This window comes from Clarias gariepinus, chromosome 5 (genome assembly GCF_024256425.1).
Source record: "Clarias gariepinus isolate MV-2021 ecotype Netherlands chromosome 5, CGAR_prim_01v2, whole genome shotgun sequence".
NCBI lineage: Eukaryota > Metazoa > Chordata > Actinopteri > Siluriformes > Clariidae > Clarias > Clarias gariepinus.
Genome location: NC_071104.1, coordinates 23,996,622 through 24,009,658, shown reverse-complemented (window position 1 = coordinate 24,009,658; position 13,037 = coordinate 23,996,622). Strand labels below are relative to the sequence as shown.

Sequence of the window (13,037 nt, the reverse complement as noted above, 5' to 3'; positions counted from 1 at the left end):
AATAATAATTAGGTTCAGGCAGGAGTTAAACCTGAAAGTGTGTGGAGGTGTGACAGGGACTCTTTATCATCTCATGACACACAAGAAAAAAAAAAGGCTTAACAGCTTCCCTCTCCCTGTGATCCAAAGAAACATGTTAATACAGAGGTAAAGAGCATGTGCTCTTCGAGATAAAGCTCTTTCAGTCATAACAAACTCTCTCAATTCATGTCTGTCACCCCCTAGGGGACACAGAGAGAAAGGTCTCATATTTAACACAGCTTTGACCCAAACTAATCTTTCATGTCTAAATTTGATTAATATTATAAATAGCAAGAATAATTAAGTTGGATAATTGTATTTGGTCAAGTAAGGATAAAAAAAAAAAATAAAAAAAAAACACCACTTGTATCCTTACCTTTGCCTGAAGGGAAGAAGCAGTCCATTTCAACACTGCTACGGGAGTGGGAGATACAAAGAGTCGTGCTGGGCACCAGACCTTCCTGAGGTGGGCTCTTATCTGTGGTTCGAACCAAACACCAGCCTGGCCGCTCACTGGGTCTCTCCAGCAGCTCGACTGTCTGGCCTGTCTGCACACTGAGCTCAGACACACAGCTGGCCACATGGTCCTGCAGCACCACCGTCAACTCACACCCACCCGAGAGCTGCAGACAGACACAGAGGAACAGTGAAAAAAGATGAAAAAAGATAGACCTAGAAAAAGCACAATGATGTCTAGTGTTTTTTAACAGCAGCACACAGAGGGATCAAACTGTCTCAGATTGCACTGCATTCAAAATGCAGAAACATGCATTTGCACATAGAACCATCATAACGGAACCTGCAGAACTTAGATTTCTATAAAAGTGGTATAAAAAAGGGAACATGTAATTAAATGTAGTTTAATCTGTAATCTTCTAATTTTATATATTCTTAAATAATCTACATTTGCTAAGTGGGAATATCATCTGAAATCAGCCCTTCCCCTGTAAACATGAATCAAACCCAACCCTGTCATTTCAGTCTAAAAAAAAAAACAGGGTGAGTGAAGTGCTGAGCTTTAAAGCTCATAGGTCAGTTTTTATTGTTTAAGCGGTTGTGTGGGTGTTTGACAATCAGCTGCTATCACTATCACATGATAAAAGGAAAAAATAAGTGCCTCTAGAGCACTGTCTGGGGGGAAAAATGAATGAAATACACATGAGTAAAGAAGAAACCATGAGAGAAATCTTTCCTCGTGATCCAGATATACAGTGGCAGGACCTCACAGCATTTGCTGCCTAAAGCTACACTGATAATGCACACGCCATTTAATAACACATATAATAACGCAATCAACTCATGTGGCCACTAAACCTGAATGAATGAAGAGCTAATGCATTAACGTCTTTTTTTTTTCCACACAAACACCAGCTAAAATCATTAATTGTTTCTCTGATTCATTAAGGAGTCTGGATACTATTTACTAAGATCACACCTAAAAAAAGTCTTTGCACATCATACTTTAATACCTTTCATTTGTAATTCTCTTTATAAGGATGATAGCTGGCTAATATGGCAGTGTAGCAATTTTCATTTTTTTCCTATTTTCTGTTTTAGGTCAAACAAGTGATCTAATGAATGCAAACTGCATGAACATCTTGTAAGTAGCAAACAACTGCAAACATCTAGACAGAAAACATCTAGAAACTTTGATGTGGTATGCTGAGGTCTTTTTCTGTGAGTCAGATTTCTGATTAATTTCGCTGTTAGCTCTATGAATCAGACTTACATTTATGTGTGCTCTTGTCAGCTGATGCTTATTAAGATACACATACTGTTGCTTTGACACAACAGCTGCAAGCACAGAGAGAAGAAATATGATTTAAATGAAGATTAATAATTTGTTCTGGATAAAACTGACTGATCAAGTCCTTGCTGTTCCATGGAAAAAGATAAGAGACTACTGAAGAGCTAAAACTTCATGAGGGCGTTTTTATGTATTTCGCAACAGGGCAATGTCAATAGCCTAAGCCAGCCAAAGGTTGAATGCTTAAGTACATCTAGCAATCGCTTTCAGCAAAGGGTGACCCAAACTGACCGTAAATGTAGAAAGATGCCCAGATAAATAATAATAAAAAGAAGACACTATGGAGATGTGAGCTAAAAATACCAAGCTTTCATTTAAAATCCATCAGTTTCCCACAATCCTTATAATCATAAAAAATAAATAAATAAATAGGGTGTGTCAAACTGGTGTTTTAATGACATTTTATGATGGATAAAGTGTACAAAATGTCTGGGGAGCAGAGGATGTGACGTCATTCTCCACTACTACGGTAACACACAATCTCCTTCTTAGTAATTATAATACAGATTCAGATACAGACGATCTTAAGCTAGGAAATATATATTTAGAGGTGTGGCACCATGGCTGAACAATAAATGTCCAGTGTATTCGAGTTACTAGTCACAAACACTGAGTAAGATTTAAAGACATTTTACTGCTTAAATTAAATAGGATCAGACAGGATATATAGTGACTCTGCTATTGTTATTAAAGCAACCACAGTTGTGACCAGAGACTTTAATCTGAGGAAAGGTTAAAATAGTCAATGCATCTTGTATCATTATGAGAGACAAACCCCAGCCACTGGATGCAGAGCTGGTTCCAAGACTGGATAAAATAGGGCGGGTTGTGTCAGGAAGGGCATCCAACGTAAAACTGGCGTGAAAAGTTGCGTGCGGACTGGAAAGTCCACTGTGGCGACCCCTCGACGGGAGTAGCCAAAAGACATACAGTACAACATACTACTCATCAAATCACTTCACAAGTTTTTAATATTCACCTACTGGGCCATTCTTATGACTTAAAAATGAGTTCTATTCCAGAAGCACGTTCGTAAGTCAGATTTGTAAGTACGATAAAGTAAGTCTTCTACGCCTTGGACATGAATATACAATGTAAAGCATACCAATCCACTTGACTAAATAACTGTCCCCAGCCCCACACTGCCCATACTGTATGTGGCCGAAAACTGAAACCTACTGTAAGGAAATGAATCTCACACATGTCAAATGTATCTATCTCTGCGCCTTTAAATCGCGAAGAGAATCCTGGACACTATTTTGTCTCAGAGCTGTTTTCCACTGTATTGGACTGTGAACTCTGTTTTGTTGAAGATTTTTTAAGTTAGGATTATTCACCATCAGGGCAGCTTTACAGAATAACCATTTTCTATCATCATGGTCCCGCCTGATTCATTAAAACCAGTGAAGCCGACTCATTTCTCCCGCACCCCCACACATACAATATTCTGGACTTTAGACATTTTATACATTCACTTACCCACTGAAAATATTGTATATAATTGTAAATATTGGTATCTGGTGCATTGCAGTGTCTAACTTTTTTTTTTTTTTGACAATACATGTGAGCTATCTCCGTGATTTGTTTGCATCTACGAATGTTAGTAGACCTGCGGTCTGTTTGTATCTGTGGAAATCATTTCACACTGGCGGCAGCTTTTAAAAGGTCAGAGAGGTGGGCTGTTTTAATAGTACAAAGTAGCCTTACCCTGTATTGAGCCTTTATCATTAATCTCTCTTAGCAACCACCTGCATGTTGAAGTATCAGGTCTCATTGTGAAAGGAGAGGAAGGTGATGTTGCTAGGAGATTTTAGTCTCAGACGTAGAAAATCCCACCTCAGAAAGGACAAGCGTCAGGTGACACAGGGTTTGTGAAGTTCATGGGATGGAGGTTCTTTGTCATGGAAATAAGAGGCTCAAAAAGGTTTTTCTTTTTTTTTTTGTCCCCCTCTATATTTGTTTTTCTCTCTGACTTAATTGATCATGCAAAACATGTCAAAAATGTCCTTTCTTTGCTTCAATACTGGCACTATAATTAGATAGAGTAATGATATCAAGGAAGGTTTATACCTATAGGCTTACCACTGTGTAAAAGTTTTTATTTGGTACTAACTTAAGTACCCATTGTTAACAAGAAAAGATTTTGTACAAATAGTTAAAGATTAAAGCAAAAAAAAAAAAAGCTGATCAGCTTTATTGTAATCAGTGATATTATTTAAAGTTGAAGCCATGTCTGCCTGTCTTTCTGTATAGCAGAACTCTCTTCCCAATTTATTAATACAAATAAATCACTTTTTTGTAAAGGTTGAGTATTTTACGCTTGTTTGCGCTTAAAACAACACAATCGTGTTAAAATTCAATTATACCACTTTGGCAGTGAAAATATTAAATAATCAAGGGAAAAATATTTATCTTAGCTTTTCTAATTCATATCTATTGGTATTTATGTTGAGAAAGTACCTTATTAGAAGCATTTCTAAAAAGTAAATTATTAAATCCAACATAAGTGCTCATAACATCGCTTTTATTTACCAGTTTAATTTTTCCTTATGATGCAGCTTATACTTCAGGCAGATATGCAAGCACTGCAAAAGTTTCAATAAATTCTGTCCACTGGTCGATTTAAGACAGTTTGACCAAGCATTTTGTTTTAATTCATGCCGCAGGTTAAACTTTATGCAAATGCTTAAGTTCTTAAATTATGTCCAGCAGTTTTGTGTGTTGCTGAGAACTAAATCTGGCTGGACAGACAGAAATACAGTACAGACAGAAATTGACTGTTTTTTTGGTCCTCCAATGCATACAATTCCATTGAAAGAGTGAGTTCTGACCAATGTACAGACAAAACCTTTAAATTATATAGATGTAACTATATTCAAACAAAACTTGCTTAAAACAGATTTAACATAAACTTTATGTTATGACCATAATGCATGCTAGTTGTTCGATTTTTCACCTCCTGCTGTGTTACATGAATCAGCGAAGGTCTGATTAATGAAGGTGCACAGATGACAGAAGATCGTTTCACAATCAAAAAGATGCAGACATGTTGAACTCATTAAACATAACAAAACCAAAATAAACAATATCAATAAACCTGAATATCAATTTAAGTTCGAAGTAAAGACAGAACCCTGGATCTCATGGCCAACAGACCGGCCAACATCTTTCTGACTTTTAGTCAACTTGGCAAACACAGTAAGATAATAAAGAGCTTAATAATCATGCACATGTTCAGTTACCTTAGTGCGAAAAATTCTACTAGTTGTCTAGTTAACGGCAAAGTTCAATGACCTCTACACAAATTTGCACTAGTTAGTTAGCCTAGACAACGAGGCTGCCAGGCAACCATATTACTGTACATGAAAGGCAAACTAGCATACTAGCATAATTTAAATCCTTTTCCTTGAGAAAAAAAAAAGGCTAATAACTTTATTAATAGTCAACCTCCGGACATTCACCTCAAAAACATTTGGCTCAGTAATACTATTTGTAGCTAAAACATTTCAGAAAATAACTGAGCATGATCCAAGATGAATCAGTCTTTTGGTTATACTGCCAACCTGCCATATTATCATGCAGCTGCAGCATGCTCAAGAAGGGATTCTGGCTTTCATATGGCTAGTGCTACAGCTTATTAGCTATTTAACACACTTTTGTCCAGATCTGCTGTCTAGATAACAATGTTCATACAGTTAAAGCAATTTTGTGATGAATTATACTTTTGCACAGTGCTGAACCAGTGGCATGAGTGCATCCTTATTCATCAGCGACATTAACCTCATAGCTCTGGCTCAAACTGAAAAGTAACCTTTACACAACAAAAGTATTAACCGACTACATTTCGTATAAAGGGTAAGTTTCTAATATTTTTTTTTCAGTTAAACTATTCCTTTAGGCTTTATTTTATGGACAAAAGTAATTGGCCAAACCAGTTAAATATTGAATTGAGGTGTTTCGATCAGGCCCCTTTTCCCCACTGAGGGGCAAACTTGCTTCAGCATACCAAGACAATTTGAGCAATGCAATAATTTTCATCTTTATGGCAACAGTTCGCGGAAGGCCAATTTCTATTCCAACATGACATATAAAGACATGGGTTAATGTGTTGAATGTGAAAGAAGTTGACTGGCCCCAACCTCAGCGAGCACCTTTGGGATGAACTGGAACACAGACTGTGAAGCAGGCCTTCTCGCCCAACATCAGTGCCTGATCTCATAAATTTTCTACAGAACCAATGAGCACGAATTTCCACAGAAATGGGAGTGGAAAGAAAGGGTGAAAGCTGTTATACTGTAGCTGCAAAAAGGGGACCAATGGCATATTAAAGTATACGTATTTGGTTACAATGTCATTACAGGTTTGGCCAAATACTTTTAATGTATACTGTATGCACATAATGATTACACATAGTGTACTGCATGTGTTTGCACTTTTTAAACCCCAGTTTTCTAGATCATGTTAGAAGACTATGGGCTAGAATACAAATTGGCCAATAACACAATAAATAAACATATTCATGTAAATAGCTCTGATCTGCTTCCTACAGACACTTATAAGAAAATGTATCATTACTTAAAAATAATAATAATAATAAAAACATTAATAGAAATGAACTGAAACTTGACGAAAAAGAAACGGCAATACTAATAGATGTCTAACAGATGTCCCTAACTACATATTACGTCTTCCTGGGGGAAAAAAAAGCATTCAGGGTCAGTAGGTGTGCTACAGCACTCAGTTTAACCTAATTTCTATTTGCCAAGCCATGCCAGTGAAAACACTCCTTATCTCTCATGTGTGTCTAATGAGAATTACAAGCAACTCTATAGGGTAGATAATAAAAAACATAAATGTGCTCTTGGTTTAGGAAAGTCAAGTCTTAAGTACAAACTCTTCCTTATCGTACTCATCGCACAAACTAATAGCCCGCTTGCCGCACACAGTGCGCCTTCTGTACATGCTACAGTATGTGCATACATTTCATACAACAAAAAGAAACGTCTGATCCACAGATGTTGGTCAACACTTCCAAGTAATCAAAGCTTAATGGACAACGTCACACTAAAACACAGAAGTCCCAATCAGTTATTTTTTTTCTGAAAGCTTTTAATTAATTAATTATGTGGATCAAAAAGTAACCAAAAATAAACAAACAAAAAAGCATTTTTCTGGCATTAAAGTCTGAGCCATACCAAACACATTACATACAGTACAGCACCTTCACAAGAAACACTTTTTGCCCTGCGTGAACTGTCCACCTGATCTCATGTAGTCTGACAGCTTGTTGATAATACAGCACACTCATAGCACTAAACCACTAAACACTCCCAGACATTAAATTGTCTTCAGTATGGTTCATTATGGCCAACACAAAACAAAGACATACAGTATAGAGGAGTACTTACACGACTACTCTCTTTAAAGAGCTTAAAGCTCATCCACTTTGGCATGGTGACTTTGTTTCTGTTCTCTTTCCTTCGTTCTCTCCACTTCTGTTATCTTTGTTTCTCTCCTGCCTTTCTCTCTCTCTCCCTCTCTGATCTGAGGTGGGCGACAAATTCTGATTGGATGGGACAGACAGGCTTCCAGGCAGTACTGCGAATCTGAAAACTGTCACTACTGAGTATGTGTAAACATGAACTACCTGTATGTGTGTGTGTGTGTGTATGCACGCACTCTGCCCAGCTATAACCTCTGTGCATGTGTGATATACAGTAGGTGTGTCTTTAAAGCTGTGCTATGATGTCAGTAGCATGTACATGGTGTTGTGTAAATATACTTAATTAGTATATTTAATACTTAAATTAAATCTTATCATAACCTCAAGCTAGTGGAAATAATATGATTTAAATATAAAGCTAAATAATAGCTTTTAAATACAAATAAGCCGCAAGCATGGGCAGACAAAATTTCTTATTGGGAACCTCGCCTCATATAATAAATCCACCAGCTTATGTTTAATTCATTTAATTTTGCCAAGTTTGCAGTCAGATAGATATTAGAGAACAAGTGTCATGGGAAACAATGACATAATACACACATTTTAGAGGATTTAGAATTCATTCATTCATTCCCTCTTTAGTAACTGCTTAATCCTGATTAGCGATATCATGGAGCCAAAACCTTTCCTGTAAAAATGTGCTGATTGTGATGGATGGAATATCAGAATTTTTACATATATTTATTTATTTCCCTTAATGCACCCCTGAAGCAGATGGAGTTCAGGGCCTTGCTCAAGGGCCCACAATGGCAGCCTGGTGAACCTGGTACTTAAACTACTGATCATATGATCAGGAGCCCAGAGACTTAAATGGCTAAGCTATCACTAATACTTATTACCGGTAAATTATATTACTTTAAACAATTAGGTTTACAGAAAAGTGGGCAGCAGACTGATGCTAATGCTTTACACCCTGGGCAACATGCCAGTCCTTTACAGTGCATCATACCTACACCCACACCCATTCACAGCTAACATTCACACCTCAGAATAGCCAATCCACCTACATGTAACAGCATGCTTTTGGTGACTGTGACACTCCACACAAACCAAAACCGGACCTCAGGATCAAACTAACATCACCAGCTGCACCAGTATGCTTCAAAATGTATTCCAAATATCTGTTGATCTGCGCAAAGGATTGACAAGACCTAAAATGCATGCATGGGATATTATCTTAAGCATGGTTAAAAGAAAAACTGCATAAATGAGTTCAACAGTAAAAAAATCAGTTGTCCAATGTCCAGCTTAATGCATGACTAAACAAACTGTTAGACCTTACCTACTGTCAGACATGACCCAGAAAATCATTCTACATATGATTTTAATGTAGAAAACAGTCAATCGGTTTTATCTGGGTTTTCATAGTCTGGGTCACACATTTGTCAGCAGGGAGTTATTTACTGTCCTTTTGCAGCTGCATAACTATTTACAATTAAAAACATAAGAGATTTAAAAGCAAAGCTCCTGTCTGAGCAGTATCTGGATCTGTGCCTGTTTATTTTTTCCTTGATAGAACCATAGCCCCAATTAACGGTAAGTGAAAAACCATAAAAAGCAAATGTCTCATGTGCGTTACGGAGCCTGACTGGGCGGCTTTGTCTGCTTGTTGGACCACAAGAGTTAAAGACAGCAAAAAAAGACAGCCCATGTCTGGAGCTTCGAGTCTGTTTTCCTCCAAAAACCGCCTGAAGATTTGGGATATGAAGAGAGAAGAGTGTAGGTTGGGCATCTGAGTGGTCTGGAAAATCCACAATGAACTGAGAAGAATAACTGTTTATGAACCCTAACAGAGCGAGCATCTCAACAAAGTGGCGCTCATAAAAATCAAGAAAAGCTAACAAAAACAGCTACATAAAGGGTCTAAATGTGACTTTAACAAATGTTTTTCCTAAAACATTATTAAATCTTTTTGCTGACAAGTGTGTCTGTCTGTGATCCTTAATATAACACTGCTTCATGATACTGTACATGAGTACACACTCATACATGTATTCGTATCCATTCGCTAAACTGCACTTGAGTCTCAAGTAGAAAGAAAACACAATTTCAGCAGAATCAACACACAAAGAACAAGAACGAAAAAAAATGTAACCTGCCCACAGACTTGTCTGGAGGACACAGCAGGGGAAAATAATACTCCCACGTGGCAAGTGTGCAAGTGTTTGCTGCTGTTGTCAAGTGTGAAAGAAATGCATGTGGGTTTATCTACCTCCAGCAAATACGATGTTCTGACATTTCACCAACAAAGCAGAGCAGCGTGAAAACGACAGCATGAGGACACTCACACACACTCAACATGCTGTTAACATTGAGAGTTTCAGCTTATCGTTGGAGAAATGTGACTCACAGTCATGTCACAGGACAAACACACACACACATCCTAACACTAATATCAAGCTCAAATGAGCAAAAGTATTTGGAAATGGATCTCACTTTGATTTCACAGGGCCTCTCATAATTCCGTGGAGACTGACAGAAACCAGCACACAGCCTGTACAGGCGTTTCATAATTTATCATGATTATTTGACACTCTAAATACTAGGTGCCATCAAGGCTAACATTCTTAGCCATGGTACCACCCCTGCTCAACCCTTAAGAAAAGGGTGGGAAACCCTGTTTCACATCCACATGTCAATCAAAAGTCACTCTGCTCTTTTTAGGGGTGGGCTCACCAATTTTCTCACTCACTCACACTCACCGTCTATACCAGTTTATCCTGTGTACAGGGTCGCAGATGGCCTGTGCAAGGGGACTTAGGGGACAGGGCGGGGTACACCCTGGACGGGGTGCCAATCCATCCCAGGGCACATGCACATACTTTACACACACTCTTATTTGGGAAGGCCAATTTGCTTTTTGGACTGTTTGAGGAAACGTGAGTACCCGGAGGAAACCCACCAAACACCACTAAACCAAATCTGATCCAGAATCCTAAAACAATCCTAAACTGCGTTGCCTTAGGAGAATGTCCGTTCAACGTTGTCTCACTTGCAGGAAGGCTATCGGAGATAAAAACATGCTGAGTTTATACCTTGTCACTGTCTGCTGTGTTCTGAGAGGTCCGAGAGGCAATGGAGATGGTGTCTGGCTGACTGCTGCCATCTCCCTGACTATCAACATCCTCTCCAATTTCTCTGCACAGACACGGAAACAAAAAGTATAACACATTAACAGTTACTGCCATACCTATATTCATGTTAACTGTAGTGGAAATGCTTTTAAAACACACAATAGAGATGCTGAGATGCTGTTTGAAAGAAAGTCTAACCTCTTGCTGTTGTTGCGTGGCTTGGCAGGGGTTTTGGGTATTGGTATAGGCTCCTTTAGTGCCCCCTTCAGGTGAATCATCCTCTCTTGAATAACCTCCCGTATATTCTTTATCCACTCTTGCTTTACCTCGATGCTGGATGCCTGTGTATAAAGCGGCTTTTACTGATGGTAATCTTGCTGATATTTTGTTAAATAAAGATACACAATGCTAGACAGCTGCACATAATAAGTTTCAGTAACATTTAATTTTGTGATATTTTTGACCTAGGTGTCATAATGTTCATTCATATCTCATACAGAGTACCTTAAGAACTGTTTTGTTGTCAGATGAAGGCGTCCGTCCTGACCATAGTGCAAATTTACAGGGGTCGCCTTCTATGTGCTCCGTCACCCCCAACTCAGATGTCTAAAAAAAAGTGAACACACATGAAGATTTCTTAAATAACTAAATACTATACATTCTATAGTGAATAAAATGCTAAGTAAAACACAGCTAATAAATACAACACACCTAATAACAAATAATCTGATCACTGTTTTTCTTCCATTTCTGAAAATCCCTGGAGATATTCTTTAACATTTTATATACTAAAGAACTCTATATGCTCTATAGCTCAGCTTAGGCAAAAAGACACACACACACCTTTGGACATAATACATAGCCTTTTTTTAAACAGTAGCTATGTACAGTACTACTTTGCTTTATATCTTCAACATTATCAGTAGGTTACACATCACCAATATACGGCATCATGTAATCACATCATGTTCTAAAACATATATTCCAAAAGAGAGTAATGAATCAGACATAGCACCCATAAGCAAGATTACACACTTGCTTGCTCATTTATTTATTTTTATTATGTTGATCCAGCGCTGAAGGTTCAAATCACTTCTCTAGTCTGTGTGTGTGTGTAATTTACATTTACAGCAAAGTAGCACATAACTGTCGATCCTGTGTTTGGATTGACATGCACTGTACCCTGACTGACATTTCCAAATTGCTTGTAGTGTATCATTGAGTGTATGTTTGTGTGCCTGTGCCCCGTAATTCATTGGCACCACTGGGTTTGCCCCATGCCTTGTGCCGTAAGCTTTCTAGGATAGGCTTAAGTGCCCTGTGACCCTACACAACAAAATGAATGCAAAATCTGCATGGCTTCTGGCAAGAAAAACAACCAGCAAAACTAACACTGAAAAGACCTAGGTGTTCATAATTAATTCTGTAACTCGAAATCATCACACTTTTGTAAGAAAAGATCAGACATCCTGGAATACCAGTAGTTTGCTTTTGTAAACATATTTGGTGCGGCCAGCCGAGTCTTTGATCTCCTTGCTGAAGACGAGGGAGATCTCGAAGAGGAAGAGGTGGCGGTCTCGTCCTTTCCGAATAAGAGACTTGGGGTCCCACACCTGGAATGTGTCCTGTAGAATCAGCTCTCCCTGCACATCTAAATTCTCATCGAAACCTACAGACAAGCAAAAAGCAGAGGTCAGGTGTGAGGTCACAAGAGCTCGAGGAACAGCCTACAGTCAGTTCTGGAATGTGAACGTACCTTCAAGCATGCTGAGGTGCATGGCGTCGTTGGCTCTCTTTGGCACAGCCAGCATCACCTCAAGCCCATCTTTAATCTCACCTTTACCCTCTTCACAACAGCTCAGCAGCTCCTGAGAATAGAAAAGCATAGACTCATTGTAAATGCTATACTTTATAAACTATGTCATTTCAAATAGCAATTTTAAACCAAAATCATTCTATACAGTAAAAGCAAAAGAGAATAGTCATTTGATATGATGAACATGATAAAACTGTATAAAGATTAGAGAGAGAAAGAGAAGCTTTGAAGCTGGAGCTTTTCTTTGACCAAATGGTATAATGACCACTATGGATCCTGTGTTATCTCCACTGTTTAAAGAGCATCACTTTAAACATTCCTTTCACACACACATGCACACACACACACACACACACAAACACACACACACAACACATACACGATCACACAGAGCGCACCTTTAGAAGAAGCTGGTACTTGGTGATCCTCTGCACAGGCTTGATAAGGTAGGAGGAGATGGAGTTTGCCAGGCCGTGTCTCTGCTGGATTTCCTGCACACAGTTAATCAATGGATTATTACACCATGCTCAAATTCTTATTTGCTGAATTTGTTAAGCTTAATGTTCACTCATGATTATGATAATAATAATAATAATAATAATTATTATTATTATTATTATTATTATCGTGGCAACCTGTATCTGCTGTAACCCACTGGCTAAGACTGAGTGTATGTTGGATGCTGCAATTAGACAGATCCAAACTCAATTAGCTACATTATAGTGTGTGCAACTGGTCCAGCATTTAGAGGAATACAGTATGTCTGCTTAAAAAAAAATAGATCTCTGTGATTAAAAAAATAAATAAATAAATTAA

The 13,037-nt window shown here is 38.1% G+C and overlaps 1 protein-coding gene across 2 annotated transcripts in view; it reads right to left on the bottom strand.

Moving 5' to 3' along the window:
* Positions 1 to 13,037, bottom strand: part of kalrna (kalirin RhoGEF kinase a) — a 173,362-nt gene that overhangs the window by 31,575 nt on the left and 128,750 nt on the right. For both annotated transcript variants that reach the window (XM_053495941.1, XM_053495942.1), the window contains exons 28-34: positions 12,620 to 12,712; positions 12,162 to 12,273; positions 11,884 to 12,074; positions 10,910 to 11,011; positions 10,604 to 10,746; positions 10,367 to 10,469; positions 398 to 644 (exon numbers count right to left, since the gene is read on the bottom strand). In XM_053495941.1, coding sequence (XP_053351916.1) covers positions 398 to 644; positions 10,367 to 10,469; positions 10,604 to 10,746; positions 10,910 to 11,011; positions 11,884 to 12,074; positions 12,162 to 12,273; positions 12,620 to 12,712 — 991 coding nt within the window. The remainder of the gene's footprint in view (positions 1 to 397; positions 645 to 10,366; positions 10,470 to 10,603; positions 10,747 to 10,909; positions 11,012 to 11,883; positions 12,075 to 12,161; positions 12,274 to 12,619; positions 12,713 to 13,037) is intronic.